Genomic DNA, 19,236 nt, shown 5'->3' on the forward strand with positions numbered 1-19,236 from the left:
AGCAAATAAATTTAGCATAAGTTTTATTATATGTAGGTATAGAGATCAATTTGATGTTCTCTGAAATATCGAAGTTTTTTGCAATTGTAACATATTCCGTATATTGAAGCCAGAGCTCTGCAGTTCTAGAATATGATTTCAGAGATTGGATGAACCTGTCTACTTGAAACGGTAATAAATTGTTCTGTTTCTACAAACTTTTCAAATTCATCTTTAGTGAAAGTACTTTTTATTGCTTTTTCAAAAATAGGTTGAAACAAGAAGTAATAATCTCTCCGCCATTGACAAGTATATCCAGCAGTATAATTTTAAAGGTACTTTTTCTAGAATGTGCGCTTGAAGCGACCTTGCAATAACTTTTCCTGACATCGTATGTATGATATTTTTTGCGTATAGAAAGAATTACTCCAAACCAGATCAAGGGGAAAAATCTTCCATTTCTCTTTTTTTGCTAAATTTTATTAGATTTTTTAATCCCTTCAACTTGGCAATGAAGTGTGACACTTTACTGAGTGTTTCATCAATAATAACGGTTCTTTGCATATCGAACACTTTTCTTCAACGACAATTTAAGTCATTGAAAAATAAATCAACATATTTGCATTTACAAAAATGCAGAATACCGACCATACGAACTTAGCCGCGTCAATGTTGCCTAATAGAGATAAATCCGGCGCTGATAGCATAAAAAGCAACAATTTTTGCTAATTCACTTTGAGATTTTTTACAATTTTTTTTAAATTGTGTCACTGTTTTAGATTTTCATCGATTAATTTCTTACATGCTTTTTAAATATAATTTAATTTGAAGTTATTCCTCCGCGGCCCACTTACTATCTAATTGAGTTTACCCGCAATCCCTACAAAGTTTAATTTTAGTTCGGTTAGCTCTTGGCAGCGCGGTTTTTCCGTTTCTAGAAGAAAGAAGGCAAAAAAAATTTAACCAAGTGTTTAAATTATTCTATAAAATAAAAATAAAAATTTTCATCTAAAAGTACAGTACAGAAATAATGTCTTGAAATGTATTGAAAAAAAAAAATATTTACAAGCCTAATTTTATATATATTTATATCTAATCTGTTTAAATTTTAAGTGACCAAAATATTTTAGAAATATAAACATTTGATAGATTTAAAATAGTATAAAATAATTAGTTTTTTATTTTTATTACATACACTAATTATAGATAAAAAAATAAATGGAACTATGCTATGAGCAATTCAAAATCTAGAAATAAAAAGAAAAAGTCGTTAGTTTATTCCCTCGTTGATTCTCTTGATGATGACATGGCGGTAGGTGATTCAATTCCTCTGATGACTCGTCAAGAATATAGCAACTTTGATCAGGACGATTATCTTTCTGAAGGAGGTCGTAAGCAAGGCTATGGTATGTATTCCAATGATAAGAGTGATAGAAGAACGGAATCTTTTTGTAATAGATGTTGTTGGTGTATTACTAAAGCTTGTACTAATTTTTCCAATTTGTAAGTATATCATACATATATTATGTATAGATAGTATTGCATATTATATATATATATATATATATATATATATATATATATATATATATATATATATATATATATATATATATATATATATATATATATATATATATATATATATATGTAATAAAATAAGAGTTTATTATTTTAAGTTATGTGAATTAATTTTTCAGATGTTGTGGTGCTCTTAATAGAGTTTTTTTGGGAAGAAAAGAATTTGAAGCAAAAAGATTACTTGTTGGTGAAAATGTAAAAAAAAATTAATTTTAAATAAAAATATTTATTCAAAATATGAACTTTATATACAAAATGAAAACTAATAACTATATACAAAAAACAAATTCATAACTATATTTAAACACTTAATATATAAAACTACTATATATGTAGATAAAGAATAGAATACAAACACCTATCACACTATAAATGCACCTACCAATCAGTATTTATAGATAAAACTATAAGTGTGTACACCTAATAGTAGGTTATATATATATATATATATATATATATATATATATATATATATATATATATATATATATATATATATGTATATATATATATATATATGTATATATATATATATATGTATATATATATATATATATATATATATATATATATATATATATATATATATATATATATATATATATATATATATGTATATATATATATGTATATATATATATATGTATATATATATATATGTATATATATATATATATATATATATATATATATATATATATATATATATATATATATATATATATATATACATAAAACATTTTCATCCATGGTCTAGTAAGAGGTCAGAGCTAACACACATTTCTTTTATGGCAGTTGTGTTATAAAATGTTGTTTGCAGAATTGTAAACATATATTTTACTGTTAAAATAGTGAGAAAATGTTTCAGTTTATTATAATGCTTCGTAAAAATAAAAAAAAAGCATGAAAAAGAATATGAAGGCTATTCCCATGATACCTTGGAATGATGCGTAGTAGTTTGTTATTGTTTAAAAATTTTAAAAACCTTTTAGATCACCTTTGGCACCTAATTTTCTTCATAGCTAGAACAGCTTTTATAGCTATATTATTACCAAGTAAATCGTAACATTCATTTTCCAGAGACAATGCTAAATGACAGAGGCAATGCTGAATGAAGTCGCAACTGTTTCAAATGGGTACAAATAGCAGTTTGTTTTATTAAGATTTTTCCCCCATGCTCTACAAGCTTTGTCAAAGGTAAGATGGTTAATGGCAGCTCTGTCTGACATTGTGTTACATTTATTTAAAATGGTTGAACTACGACTCTCATTGATGTTATGAAAATAAAAATCTGAAAAAGTAAGTGCTATAAAACTATTGCATTGAATATGTGGTTTTTGTAATCGGTAGTAGACTTGTAGTAAAACTTTAAGCTCACAACCAAAAACCTTGAAGTTCAAATCTACCTTTTTGTCTTTCAATGTACCATGTTCCACCTGTTTTTCTACACTGCAGCCTTGTTTATTTTATTGAGTTTCGGAGTTTAGGGTTGAGCGAGTGCTACAAATAAAAAGATTATTGCAAAAAAGCTTAGCTTCATTTAACTTTTATTCACTCTGTTTTTTGTTCTAATATCAGCTAATTTGCTTTATCTTCTGCTTTTCATTTATTTTACCTTTCTTAAGTTAAGTTAAGCCTTAAGTTACAAATATGTTCACTTAAATATTTTGTTTTTAATTTTTTAAGGTCATTTCTGCCCTTAAATCTTTTGTAATTTCTTCTTACTGTTTAATATTTTTCCTTAAAACTTTAGTTTAAAGGCATGCTGTTTAACTTTCTATGTAAAAAAGATATCCTACTTTTTAGTTTTGCCCCCATAAAACTTTATACTGTCCTCAATAAAGAGTAACTTGATGTATTTATCAGTAAATTTACTGGAAAGTTATTACTATTGCAAAACAACCTATATAAAGATTAAGCTTGCAGATATGGGTAATATGATGCTCCATAATATGATTGACATTGGATATCCTTTAATAATTTACCAAGGTCAAATGTCTTGTCCACATGTGTGACTTATTTACCCTGACGTCATTTTTTTGTTGTTTTGTTTATATAAAATAATTTGTGAACAAATCTCGAAACTTTGTTCACAAGTTTTGTTATTTTGGCCAAAATCATTATTAGCTAAACAAATAAATAACTTATAAAATATTATTCAAATTTCCCCCTTTATTAATTTTTGCTGTACCTATTTTTCGCTGCTGCTTCCAGGGCTCCAGGGAAATAATTTAATAGTTTATTTTAAAGTTAAAAAAAAATACAGTCTTAATTGCTAAGGGTTCATAGCAACTACAGTTAAAGCTATAAGTTTTAATTAAAGGTATATAAATCACATATTCTTAGAGACAAAATAAAAATAGCATGCTTTCAATTTCATTTTAAAAATTAAAAGTTAGAGAATTTTTCCTAAAGTGTTAAATTAGCAATAAAAATATATTTGTATATTTACAATCAGTCAATAGGGAATCTCTTTGAAAGTTTTTGAATTAGTTTAAGATCATTCTAAGATCATTCATTATAGGATATTCTTAAATGACCATTTGAAAAGTCGTTTATCAAGCGGTATCCTCTAAAGAGGTCAATTATAAAACTAATTAACAATGTACACAAAATAATATCTTTATCATACTAATACAGGGTTGCCACTCAACCTGGAAATAGCATGAATCCCAGAGAAAACCTAGAAAACTCTGGGAATTTTTTTTTTTAAATCAGGGAATACTCAAGGAATTTTTTTTCCCATTTTTGTATAATAGCTATTTATTAAATTATTTACAATAGTTTAAACTAGTTAAAATTCATAATATATATTATTAGTAATTTTTTATAAGATTGTACAATTTATTTTAAATTTGATTTGGTTTAATCTCACAGTAATGTTTGAGACTGTTGCCATACTTTTGAAAAATAAAATAAAAAATATTATCTCAAAGTAACTTCATAAAAACATTGAAATAAAAAATCTAGAAAGTGACATCCTTTTCTAATAACCTCCTTCCTTTCCCTTGTGCTTTTTTTCCCTTTTTATCTTGACCACAACCCTATTTTCGTGATGTCCTTTATGGATGGATCCCTAAATAAAATAATATAAATATGTATTATATTCAATTTTATAATTTGTAATCATTTTATCTATAAATATATAATATGGTTGTAATAATGGTTGAGTTATAATAATAAATAAAATGGATCAAACATTTTTTCAAATGATTGACCTACTTGCCCAGAGTATAAATAATGGCTTGTAAAGACTAATGACAATAAATTTGCTAGATGTAGCAGTTGCTGCAAAACCTTTAACTTGTCAAGTATGGGAGTGCAGGCAGTTAAGAGTCATAAGGAAAGTAAAAAACACCAAGTTTATGCTTTAGCTAAATCCAGAAGTCACTTTTTCAAATCTGTTGTAAAAAATTATACTATTACACTAACAGTATCCCTGGCAGTAGGTCAAAGAACTTTAGAACTTGTTGTTGCTTCTAATGAAGAAACAAGATCTGAAATTAAATGGGCTCTTGCAACTGTTATGTATGGATTGTCAAACAATACTTCTGTTAATATGAGCCAATTATTTACTAGTATGTTTCCAGATAGTAAAGTTGCAAAAGGATTAACATTAGGAAGAACAAAAATAGAATATATGATTAATTTTGGGTTAGCACCACATTTTAAATTGTTACTTCTTGAAACCATCAGAAGTTCACCATGCTATGTTGTCTTGTTTGATAAAAGTTTAAACAAAGTTACACAAAATTGTCAAATGGATATTATTGTTAGATTTTGGAATACTCTAGAAAACCAGGTTAATATGTGATATTTGAATTCAGTTTTTCTTGGACACTCTTCTGCAGCGCATCTACTAAAAGGTTTTAATAAAGAAATAGAATGTCTGGACTTTTCAAAAATGATTCAAGTATCTACGGATGGACCTAATACAAATTGGAAGTTTTTTAAAGAACTTTCTATATACCGAAATGAGTGTGAATTAAATTCTTTATTTGACATTAGGAGTTGTAGTTTCCATTCAATACATGGAGCTTTTGAGATTGGTTTTGAGTCTACATCATGGAATTTAAAAAGTGTTCTTAAGGGAGCATATCAAATATTGCATGATACTCCTGCTAGAAGAGATGACTATAGCAGTGTCACTGGGTCAAATCACTATCCATTAAGTTTCTGTTCAGATCGTTTAATTGAAATATTGGACAACATTGTAAAATTAATTAGATTTTGGGAAAAATTATCAAAGTCCAAACAGCCTTCCTCAAAAAGTTTTTTTAATGTTCAAAAAGCATAGAATGACTGTTTCAAAATTACAATTTTTCAGTTATGTTGCCAGCTTGTTCAAAACCTACTTGACACTCTATAAGACCGATCAAACAATGATTCCATACATGTACAATGATCTTAGGAAATTGATAACAAATATTTTAACTTTATTCATTAAACCATCGCTAATTCAAAGTTGCAAAAAAGGTAGTGATTTAAAAAAATTAGATCTCTATAAAAAAGATTATTTGCTACACAGACAAGATGTTATAATAGGTTTAGTCGCTGAAGTTTCAATAAAAGAACTTTAAAAAAAAAGATAAAATCACTCTTAATGAAGTAAAACAGTTTAGAAATGAATGTGTTTTATTTCTCACAAAAACCATGGAAAATCTGTTAAAATGCATCCCGGTAGACTCTGCAATCATAGCAAATGCAAGTTGTATTGAACCAATCAAACTCAAAGCATCATCAATCAAGTTTAATCAAAATAAACTAAAAAGGTTGTTACATTATCTTGTTAGTTTAAAGATTATATCTGCAACACAAAGTGATAAAGTCATGCTTTAGTATTCTATACTTTTAAGAAATGACATGAAAATAAATATAGAAAAGTTTCTTAATTTTGATTAAAAAAAACGCTTATTTAGATACCTTCTTTTTTCATCAACTGGATATAGCCAAACATAAGGAACTTTCTTATATTATCAAAATGATTTTAACTGTAAGTCATGGTCAAGCGTTTGTAGAAAGTGGTTTTAGCATAAACAAATCAATTCTAAACGAAAATATTCAGTCAGACTCAATAGTTTCGCATCGCATTATAAGATCATATGAGTTCTCAAAATGTTCAAGCTGACACTATAAATTTTGCAAATGCATTAATGTTATCAGTTAAGTCAGCCAGACAACAGTACCAAATGAGTTAACAGAGAAAATTAATTCAAGGAAAGAGTGAATCAAACCACCAAAGAGCAATCTTATTAGAAGAAATTGAAGAAGTAGAAGAAAAAAAAGAATTTACTTGTAACAGTATGTGGTATATTAAACAAAGATTTTATTCAATCTGTTGAAGATGCTGACAAAAATAATGATTTAAAAATGCTTAAAAAAGCAACTGCTTTAAAAAGAAAATGTGACGAAACAGAAAAAGAATCAATAGAGTTAGATTCAGTTTTAGAACTATTAAATGCAAAGAAGAAACTTATTGATAAAGTTTCTTACTAAAACTATTTTTGGTATTCAATTTTAGAATTGATAAAAAATATTTGCATTGTTTCATTGTATTTAGTACATTTAGAATCTATTTAAATTATTTATTTATATATAAAGATTTTCAGGTTTTCCCTGTCTAAATGCCAGGGATTCCAGAAATAATATGGAAAACTCAGGGAAAACATAGGTAATAGAAAAAGCTAAACTCAGGGAAAAACGTTATTTACTCAGGGAATACTCAGGGAAAAACTTTTAAAATTAAGTTATATTAAGTTCAAGAATTTCAGCAATCTTTTCTGAAAAATCTTCAATTAATCTTCTCTGCATTCTGAAAATATCTTCTTGTAGATAATGTTTCCTTTATTTGATGACCAAGTGCCACCAGGCATTAGCATATCAAAAACCAATCTAACTTCATTGCAAAACCTCTTTTAGATTTTTTGTTTTTGTTCTTGAACAATTTTCCAGATCAGTTATTATTTTTTGAGATTATTTTTATTGTAGTTTTTTTATTATAGTTATTCTTTTTTCAGATTAGTTATTATTTTAGTATATTATTTTTTCAGATAAGTTAAATTGACTATTTTTAAGATTCACAATATGAATTTATATATAACTTTAGTTCCCAAAAAAACCTATTGGCCCACTGTACAATTCTAAGCTCAAGTTTAAAACATTTTCGATTCATCATAAAAAAAAATTTTTTTTTAGGTCCATGAAAAAAAGTTTGCTTGGATTGTGATCAAAGATTTATTTTTTCATTAACAATAAAAAATTTCTGCAATTAATAATGAATTAGTTAGTAAATGAACAAAATTGCTATATTTATATAAATAAATTTACTATAACAACATTTATTACTACATCAATATAGAAAACCATAATTTAGTAAAGCTAATAGCATCAGGTTTATTATATTAGTGACACAATATTTATTAAATTTTATTTGATGTTAGCAGGCTTCAGTGATGCCAAAAGTTTATAATTAATCAATGGTAATCTTTTAATACAATAATTAAAAATTTTATATATATAATGTCACTATTGGTATTAATGTTAGCACTATCATTTTTTTTAATGCCAAATGGGCCAAGATTTTAGGATTCCAACATGGACCGCCTCAGATTTTGATAAAACTTCATGGGTTGGTTTATATCAATGAAAAAAAAAAGTCCTTAAAACTTCAGCATAAAATCTAAATTTGTGGTTTACGAGATATGTTCATTTATAATTTCTGATTTTTCTAAGAATAAAACCTTTAGTAGCGAAAACATGTTTTGTTCATACTTTGAAGCTCTATATTTAAAAACAAATTTTTAGAAAAAGTTCCAGTTTTTTTTTTATTGTATACAACTCTAGCTTTGGTTAAACTATGACATTAAATTTTCGAATGTCACATTTTATCAGTAATTGATTTTTGATGATTCAATATACAAAATCTGCAATTTAAGAATTCAAAAAATATATTTTTTAAGTTTCTATAAATGATAGGTTTCCAAATTTTTAAAAATTTAATGATAAAATACAATTCAGTAAAAAATTATGCACTTCTAAAAATGGCTGCGGCTAAAATTTAAAAAATTGTGCTTCCACTTTAAACCACTGGTAACCTAGGATCAACTCTGATTTTAATAAGATTTTTTTTCTACTGACTTAATTACAGATATTTATATCGACTTTATTACAGTGATTTCAAAAAAAAAAGTGGGTACTCATGGGGAAGTTATAAAATCAGAACAATAAAGTTTGCACAAAATGCATTAAAAACAATAAAAAATAGAGGTATTAATGTACTTTAGTTTGTATTATATATTGTAATATAAAGTATATATAAATTTAAATGTATTTCATAATCAGTACTAGAAATAAGTCTTAAATTAAGCCTGAATTAAACACAGTTTTTAAATAACCCTAGCTCCTCCATCCCCCTGTCCATTTACTCTTTAAGATGCATATTTTTGCCCAAAGCGTGCCCAATACTTTTCCCTGTCTGGTTTTTGATGTATGAAGTGCCTTTATGTACAAACACATCACTAAACATACACATATAAAACCTGTGACATTTAGTTTTTAATGTTAGACAATAAAAAGACTGCATGTAAAATTTATAAGTAGCTGATTAGGTAAAAATGAAAAGAAAGACTTTTTGCTACCAGTTGTTGATTGAACTTTCAAAGATAAAATTTTGCATAAAAGGTGCGTAATGGAACCCAGCAAATAACTTTTTTATGTGACCAAGTAAAAGTGTTTAGGGAAATAGACTGCTTCATGAACTTGATAAGAACATCTTGATTTTCTTCAAATATTTCCACAATATTGCCTAAAAACCATTTTGCATCATGAACACATGCTATATTAATTCCTGGTGAAAGAGAAGCAAGTGGATGCAATTATGGTACAAAAAAATGGTAGTTTCTTGTTCCTGGAATTGTTGAATAAGTAACATAACGTTCTTCTAATTTGAACTTTTTGCAATGTAATACAGTTGCATCATTTGAAATGCATTGAAAGTGTATTCCTTTGATATTTTGTCAACACCAATCATACATTTTCTCAGGTGAATTGTAGTCTTTGCTATAATTCTTTTGACAGAGCCCCCAACACCATCACAAACACTCTTTTCATTTGGTATAGCAAAATACTGCCATTTTGCTGATAACTTAAGATCTTGTTCAATTTTAATTTTAGCAAAGTCTAGTAATACTAAAATATGATTACTTGGTTATGTTAATTTTAGGTTCTGCAAATATGCTGATTATTTTGGTAATATAATGATGATCTCTTAATTGGCCTATTTATTTACAAGCTTTTTCAATAAAATCATCCACTAGAAGTATTACTGCAACTATATCATGTTTTTTGTTGGCTTTTTGCCACTGATTACAGGCGATTTCTTACATGCTGTGTTTATCAAGCAAAGCAGTAAAATTCTATTTTTGTGTGTTGGAATCTGGGCAGTTATCACAACTGTGCAGCATGTAGTCCCGATTTGTTAAGTCACATACAACTAATATCAAGAGGTCTTTATAGTCTGAAATATCTGATGTTTTTAATGCTAAAAGTTTTGCATTCTGGTGGTACTCGCAAACACATACTAAAGAAGACCTAAAGCACCTCAAATAGGAAAACACCACTTTGGTCTAAATTCACAAAACTTAGAAAACCCTATCTTGACATCAAAAGAAATTTTAATGAACAGTAAATAAAGTTTATTTTTATTACCTAATAGAAGTCTTTTTAGAAAATGTTGTCTTTTATCACTAACTTGGATTGAGACATACTGTTTTTTTTTTGAAACATCTTTGCTTCCAACAAGGCTGCAAGCAACCCCTATTAGAGTTGGAAGTTACTGGAAGAGATAAAGTTTGTAGAGTAAGATAATGATTGACAGACGACTTTAAAGATTGCAAATTATATGAATCAGGAAAGCAAGATAAAGGAAGCGAATTCCAAAGAACTGATGTTCGAAGAAAAAAACTAGATGAATAAGAGTTTTTGGAGCACTTAGGAATAGTCACAGAAAAAGGATGAAACTTGTATGGAAAGTAACACGAGAATGAAGTTTAGTAGATGGCACAAGAGACTGCTGGAGCAGAGCAGGTCCAACTATGTTTACAATGCGTTTTTGCACCTTGTTTAAAAGAGAAAGGGCATCATTGGAAGATCCGCCCCAGATATGGCAACAGTATTCCTTACAAGGTCGGATTTTAGATTTATAGAGAGATTACTAGAACAGAATCTGGAGTAAGGAATTGTTGAGCACGATAAAGAGATGCAACCTTAGCAGATGCTAATTTAGCAATGGATTTGATATATGGTTTCCAAGAAAGATCAGAAGTAAGAGTTAATTTTAGAAGATGAAGGGTAGATACTCGTCGAGTACATCACTGTTCATAAATATAGAAAGATCTTAATTATTGCGGTAACAATTGACTGAAAAAAATTGGGTTTTATCTAAGTTAAAGTTCACCAGCCACTGTGAGCCCCATGCTGTAGCATAAGTGAGATCCTTTTCAAGTTCAAATGACCCCTCAAGCAATCAGAGAGTGTTGGCTTCTTATTAAGACAAAAATAAATGGTAGTATCATCAGCAAACAATGCCACCTTAGATGTGAAAATATCTGGAAGATCGTTAATGTAAATTAAAAAGAGTATAGGGCCAAGGATTGAACTTTGAGAAACCCCTGAAGTTACAGGATGTGAAGAAGAGTGCTGTCCATCGAGGACAGCTTTTATATAATGATTGGAAAGAAAGGATTCAATAATCATAAAGATGTTACTTGATACATCGTAAGTAGAAAGCTCATGGAGAAGACTAGCATGACAAATTTTATTAAAAGCTTTTGAAATGTCAAGAGAAACTTCATGACAATCACTTGCCATTTATTTTTAATTACTATCTAAAAAGATTTATTTAAATACAAGTTTTGGAATATAAACTAAAATTTCCATGAGTCACAGCTTTTATATGTCTATGTTGAATTCTTTGTTTGTGTATAAAGACACTTCATACATCAGACATAAAACCAGACATTGTGTAAGGAGAAATGTTTAATTACAACTTTATTCTAAGTTCTGGGCAAAAATGTTAAAAAGTAAATGGACAAGGAGAGAGGAGAGGGGGCAGAGAGGACCTAGTGATGTTTAAAAATTGAGTTTAATTACTTTGTGTTAAAATATATAATACAAACAAAAAGTACATTAATAACTATTTTTATTGCTTTTACTGAATTTTAAGCAAATTTCATTGTTCTGATTTTGTAACTTCCCCATGAGTACTCACTATTTTTTTTTTTTTTTTTTGAAATCACTGTAATAAAGTTTAAAAAAAAATTGGAAGCCTATCAGTTATAATAACTAAAAAACTTTTGAAAATGTCTTTTGATTTTATATATTTCATAAATTGCAGATTTTATATATCGACTCATCAAAAATCAACTTTTTATATTTGCAAACGGTTTTTTAGGTGTTTTAGGTAGCCATTATGGATAAAATGTGATGTTTGAAAATTTAATGTCAAAGTTTAACTGAAATAAGTCTAGAGTTGTGTACTTTAAAAAAAGCAAGATTGTATAAACAAAACATGTTTTTCGCTACTAAAGTTTTTATTTTTTAAAAAATCAGAAATTTCAAATGACCATTTTTTGCCTTCCTCAAACACTTTTAAACTAGCAGTTAGGTCAGCATTGCCAAAACGCCAACCCTAATTCCGAGGGCTGTATAATATAATGTTAATGTAATATTAAAATTTTTAACAACTTTTTTGTTTTTTATGGTTAAACCACTTGTTTTAAGATATTTGTTCAGCTCATACCTAGTTATTCAAGTCCCATTTTGTTATTTATGTCCATATTAAGTTATTAAAGTCCCACTTAGTTATTAAAGTCCCAATCAGTTATTCAAGTCCCACTTAGTTATTCAAGATCCATTTAGTTATGCAAATCTTGCTTAGTTATTAAAATCCCACTTAGTTATTCAAGTGCCACTTAGTTATTAATTTGATAAGAAAATAACAATTTCAATAGTTGTATATGTTTTTAAACAATTTATCAATAACTTATCTCTTAACTTATGAATGTTAAGGTATGAATGTTTTGTTCAATAAGAAATCCATTAAAGCATTATAGTACTTCATTATTGAAAAGTACTTATTTTGGTTCTCAGTAGTAGTACCATGCTCAAATAGTTTCTCTGTCCAACCAACTTGTTTATCCCTGTTTGTTTAGAGTAACTTCTTTGACTGGCCCCCTTAGCTTTGGGGTTTGGTAGATTAAATTTAAAAAAAGAAACAAAAGAAAAAACATTGTTACATATTATGTATTATTGTTACCACATACAAATATATTGTTACATATTACATATTAAATATATTGTTACATAATTTGTAAAATTTAAAATACAGTTTTAAAATTTATTTTTAGACTGGCCGTTCTCCACCTAACATAATCCGCAATCAAAAATATTCTTTTTTTAGCTTTGTTCCATTAGTAAGATTTTTTGTTTGTTTTGTAAAAAAAATGTTTATAAGAATACATTTTTAACTTAAAACTGTTTTTTTTTACTAGGTTTTGTTTCATCAGTTCAAGATATTCCTTAATCTTTATTTCCTTTGTGTTGCAATAACTCAATTTATACCTTCACTTCGCGTTGGACCTTTATATGCTTATTGGGCACCACTTGTATAGTGATTTTAAATAATTTTAAAACCAGGGGAAAATTAGCATTTTATGAATTATCAAAAATGTGATTAATATCAGTTATATCATAGTATATCATAATCTAATTATATTTTTGATTTTCGATTTTCAAAGCTTTTAATTTTAAAAACTTAAAAATTTAAACTAGTCTTTTACTAAGTAAAAATTAATCAAATGTTAATTCTCCTCCTTAATATTATTATTTTTTAAATTTACTTTTGTATTTATATTTTTAAGGTTTTTAAAATGTTTATTATATAAAGTATTAACATTTTTTATATTTAATATATAAATTCCATTTGATCTAGTTGACAAAAGCTTTTTGAGTAATTATGAAGGCATTTTTTTATAAAACTATTAACTTATTTATTTGTTGTTGAAATTGATCTTGGTATCTTGGATCTAAAAATGTTGCAATTAAAAGAATTTTTGTATTTTTATAAATCTTTTATTTGTTCATTTATCATTAGTTACATTTAACTTTGTTACTAATATTGAAAATGAAGCCTGAATAAGATTTCTATAACTTCTATAGTTAGAAATTCAATTGCTTGAAGCTTGACAACACGCAATTTGTTTGACATTGCTTAATTTACTTGATATTTATTAATTAGTTTCGAACATCATTGAACATTAAAAAAATTTTGTTCAATATTTTCTAATAGTTTTAATTTAAAGGTATCATTATCATAGGAAATTAGAACCAATGGTTGTTTCTATTTAAAAATTGTTAGAAAACTATTATTGTGCTGAATACAATAATTAGAAATTAATGTAACAATTTTGGTTTTCTTGAATGAAAGAAAAAGACTCAAAAGTATCAGCTACCATCATTTCGCATTTGTGAATTAATTTTTTATTTATTTGTTAATATTCCTGTGAGTTTTCTCTTCAAGTGTTATAATCAAAGTAATTTATGACTGTCATCTTTTTTGACATTTAAAATGAAATAAAGTATTTACCAAAAATCCAAATACCAAGTGAAAATAATTTAAAAAAAATATTACCCAATTTATAAAAAATTGATTATATAAAAAATCATATAAAATCAGATCAATACAAATAGACTAATGTCGTCGTTGTCATCATCATCATCACATCATCATCATTATTTTTCTGTTTGCACAAGTTGGAGTTAAATTTTGTCAATGTCATTGCCTTGCCAATGTTGAATATGCAACAACTAGTTAATTGTGTTAGTGTCAATTTATTGGTATCAATTTATTTATTATATCAATTATAGTATCAATTTATTATATAATTACATCAATATTTAATTTAATAAATTTAATAAATTAATCACTATATGATTTAATAAAACAAGAAGTTTAATATGATTAAATTCTTTTATTTGTTAAGGGTTTTGTTCTATGTGTTACATTGCTTAAGGAAGGATATGATGACATTAAACGATATTTAAGAGATAAAGAAGCAAACTCCCAGCAATTTAAAAAAATCACTCGAACTGGTAAATATCATCTATTTCCATTTTTAATTTTATTTCATTAGCATCACTTTATAAGATTTTAACTATACAATATTTTTGTATTAAATATTTTTTAGTAAAATCTTATATATAATTTTTTATATGTTGCACTTTTTCTTACTAATCTTTCTTTTGGTTGTGACATTTTAATTTTTTATACAAATCACAAAGTTTGTAAACATTTAGGTTACATATGCTGTTTATGCAGGGAATACTTTTTAGGTTGAAAGATGGCGCTAGCTTCAAATACAAAAGACATTGCTTTAACTGTTATTATTATAGTGTTAATTATGTACTAAAGATTTTTCAGGAGGAACCTGAAATTAACTGCTTCTAACAAAATCTCAAATTGCTAGCAAAAAAAATATTTTGAATTTTTACTAGTTCTTATCTCTTGGTGTTACCTCTTCTTGGTGTTGTTTTATGCAATGAGTAAGCACTAAGTTCAGAACTTTGTGAAGATGAAGAAACTGTAAAAGATACTCAATTGAAATGCAGTTGTAGGAGATTTTTATTGATCCATTTAATTCTGCAGCAAGAATACCTAATATTAATTATAAATTGAATCATGATTTACCAGGGCAAGACAAAATCTAAAGCAGAAGATACAGCTGTTTTAAGACACCTGTGGTACACCAGTAATGATATCTGACATTTTTTTTTATGTTGATCACAGGAAAGAGCAACAGAAAATGTGTTAAATGTGACAAGTTTTGCAAACCTTAAATTTTTTTCCGACAATTATTAGTGTAGGACAAATCTTTCTAAAAGAAATTTTGTACTAGCAATTGTTGGTGGTTTGTCATTTTCAAGTTTAGTTACCTTGTTACCTTGTTAACTTATTGACTCTTTATTAACCTTATCAGGTTTATTAAATAGTTTTATTGATAATTTTTTAAAGTGTAATATTATAGAAGGTTGTGTATGGCCAATGATTGAAGATAAAGTAAAACAAAGTCATAAATTTAAAAAAGTTTTGTATAAATTAATAAATTTTTTATAGTTTTAAAATTAAAATGTTAATATTTAAGATGTCTCATTAGTTGTAAAGATCTAGATAATCAATTAGAAACAACTTTATTAGATATAAGAAGGGGTTTGTCAATTTTCTTAAGGAATACTTAATCTACCTCCATTGGTTGGTTAGGATACAGCAGTAATATCCAATATATGATATCTAATAAAATATGTTGTGCTGACCTCCTAATTTGGGTCATATAATTAATACTGTCACTTAATGAAAGTTATAAATTTTTAAAAATTCAGCTCCAAAAATATTGTTATCAATATTGCATACTGCAAAAATTAATATTAATACCTGTGTTGCAATAATAGAGATTAAAGGAAAAGTTTCAATATTTAATATCTAATCAAAAAAATTCAGAAAAAATTAAATTAAATTAAAAACTTTGAATTAAAGTTTTGCTGACTTTCATATAAGCGATAAATATTTAGTGAATCTTTTAAGTTATTCACTCAATATTTATCACCTTTATTTTTCAAGTATTTTTAAAAGTAATTCAAATAAGTAAGCAGCATTACAAATAAGTAAACAACATTGCAAATAAGTAAACAACACTACAAATAAGTAAACAACATTACAATCAAGTAAACAACATTATAAATGACAAATAGTAAACAACATTACAAATAACAAATAGTAAACAAATAATATTTAATAGTCTTCAAAATTTTAATATTATGAAAAATACTTTGTTTTTGAATAACAATTCTTTGTTGCTGGTTTTGACTTCTATGTTTGCATTGTTTAAACAGGGTTGTCTCTATTCTAGTTGTAAAAACATTATTTTTATTTTTTTACCCTCTGTATTTAATAAAGTATATTTAAAACAACATATGGAAACTTTTTGTCCATATTAAAAGTGAGATGTTGGATGCCAGGATCTATATAAGAATATGTTAGAAACTGGATTTAAAATTTAGTTTCATATAGTATAAACAAAATAAAAAAGATAGACACTAAAACTATTAATCTATTTTATTTGTTTAAAGGTAAAACAATTAAAGATTGTTGTCCTGATTGATTTTTAAATTATCAAAGAATCAAGTTTAAAAGTTGTAGCAATATTGCGATAACAATTCAAAAGAGCAAGATGATTTAATCACTCTTGAGATATTGTAGAACACAAATAGGTCTTAAACCTACACAGGCAAGAAAAAAAGTGCTCAAACGTACAAGAGGGGAAAGATATACATAGTAAAATCTTTACCAGTTTCACAAACTTGGGAATCAGTGAAGCATTCAACTAAAATCCTTTAGCGCATTAATGGTATTTTTTGCTTTGCAAAAATTCATCTTCATGCCTGAAATACTTTTCAATAAAAGTTTTTTATTGTAGTTTGCATAAAAAAGTATATTTTAAAAGAAAACACTATTAAAAAAAATATTTAAAAAATTGTAAAATTTTGAATTTAAAAAATGTGTTGAACTTACGAAAAGATTCCAGCTAACCCGCTGCTTGACTTATTTTGGCTCAATTATCAGAATGATTTTTAATATCATCTAACCAGTTGATAATCCATCAAAATGTTGGACCTAACAATTCTGTATTAGTAGGCTAAATCGACACAAAATTTCCATCAAACAGTTTAACAAAGTTCCACTCTTGATGTTTTTGGTCAAAATCCCATAAAAAGCTTCTCAATTTTGAATTTTTGATTAACACACTAAATGCAGATAGAAACATGTTTTTTCGCGGACATAAGCTGAATGCAGATAGTGTTTTTTTTGGAGACATATCCACTGTTTTATTAGCCATCAAACTGTATAATTGTGAATCACATTCTTTTGCATAGCTTACAAAGCGTTTAATAAGGAAAATCTTGAAGGAATTTGGTTTTTAATTTCAGGTGAAAGTCATTTTTGCCTTAATGACCTATTTCTTTATTTTCAGAGAATTGTTTGCTTGTAATTTTAGTGGCATGCAAAAGTTTGAATTATCTTAACCCTTTCCATGAATGACAAGGCCTTGTGTTTGCTATTATATTAAGAAGAATATTTAGTAATCCAGTAAACTAATTAGTATAATGATTGGTAGTTAATCTCAATTTTTCTTAAATGAAATGCAGGAATTACTAAATAAAAAAGATTTATTAATATTTTAGATAATGCCATACGATTATCCATCATTTCTTTCTTTTGGTGTTGATTAATTGATGCATGACTGCAAGAAAGACAAAACATTTTGTATTTCTTGCAGTCATGTAAAATCCATTTAAGCTTTTCGTTCCAGCTTTGTTAAAGTTTTTTTCCTTTTTTTGATGGGCAATGATGACCATTTTAAACAAGAAGGTTAATTGAAAATCAAGCAATAAAAAAAATTTTCTAGATGAAAAGTGATAGCTGTCACCTATGAGGATGTGTTGAGTTGTGGCTCTCACTTCTGAATAACCCTGAACTAAGTCAATACCGCTCAGCTATCTAGAAGAGATGTAATGATGCCTATTCATTATCTTGGATGACCAATTATCTTGGATGACCATTATCTTGGATGACTGATGACCAATTCTTTGAGGGTAAAAATAAGTTATGAATTCAAAATCAAAAAAATTGATTTTCACAGATATATGCTAATCAGAATTTAATTTTTTTTTCCTTGGTAAAAATCTTACCTTCAAAAATGAAGATGGGCAGCAGAGTTCCTTTACAATCATTATTCTGTTTTTGTACCTGGGTTGATTTGCTTAAATTAATGGATTGTGATGCTTTTCCTACAATGATGTTAAGCGATTAAATTATATAGACATTATTGTGCAGTGATTGTTGGTCTATCATTAACCAGAAAAACAAGAAATCAGTTCAGAAAAAACTGCCTGCAGGATTTTGAAAATTTATTTTTAAACTTCAAACATGCCCTGGTAGCTCAGGATAAACTTCAAACATGCCCTGATAGAAAGAGTATTTTTCTCATTTGGTTTATCTGGTCAAAAGTTAGACATAAATTAGAAAGTGAAAAGGGAAAAATGTTTTGCAAATATAGACTATCAAAAATAGATAGTTGTTTGTAAAAAAAAGTATCTGTTAAAATGTAATTATTTTTATCAAATTTTTTTTTTTGAATCTATTCTAAAAAATCTTGTTGAATAAATCTTTTAATTTGTTTCCAAACATTTTTAATTAAAATAATAGTGTTTGAATTAAAACTTTCTTTTTATAGCTACTATAATATGCTTATGTCAGCTGAAATAATGGTTATAATAGTTCATGAAAATATAAAATATTTCAAAAAAACCCAGATTGCCCAAGTTTTATTGCTTTTTTAAGCATGTTTTATTGGGTTTTATTGGGCAGGGTTTATTGGGTGGTTTTTTATTGCCAACCTTGTCCTTAAGAGATTTTTTTACATAGCATGACTGACTCATATATGATATTATTAAAAGTTAATTTATAAAAAATTATTGAAACTATAAAAGACTATTGTTTATCTAGCTGGTTTAATATAGCAAAAGCAGTTTTTGTATAAGTTGCTACAGAGAATCTTAGAACGT

At 26.7% G+C, this 19,236-nt stretch overlaps 1 protein-coding gene across 1 annotated transcript in view; it reads left to right on the plus strand.

Annotated features, from left to right (window-relative positions):
• Positions 1-1,151: 1,151 nt before the first annotated feature.
• The window catches only part of LOC136072032 (probable phospholipid-transporting ATPase IIA), a 69,484-nt gene continuing 51,399 nt past the window's right edge, over positions 1,152-19,236 (plus strand). Inside the window, exons 1-5 of the mRNA XM_065819981.1 lie at positions 1,152-1,482; positions 1,680-1,755; positions 12,966-13,031; positions 13,110-13,223; positions 14,601-14,709. Coding sequence (XP_065676053.1) covers positions 1,211-1,482; positions 1,680-1,755; positions 12,966-13,031; positions 13,110-13,223; positions 14,601-14,709 — 637 coding nt within the window. The 5' untranslated portion in view covers positions 1,152-1,210. The remainder of the gene's footprint in view (positions 1,483-1,679; positions 1,756-12,965; positions 13,032-13,109; positions 13,224-14,600; positions 14,710-19,236) is intronic.

Source organism: Hydra vulgaris, chromosome 15 (assembly GCF_038396675.1).
Source record: "Hydra vulgaris chromosome 15, alternate assembly HydraT2T_AEP".
In the NCBI taxonomy this organism is placed as follows: domain Eukaryota; kingdom Metazoa; phylum Cnidaria; class Hydrozoa; order Anthoathecata; family Hydridae; genus Hydra; species Hydra vulgaris.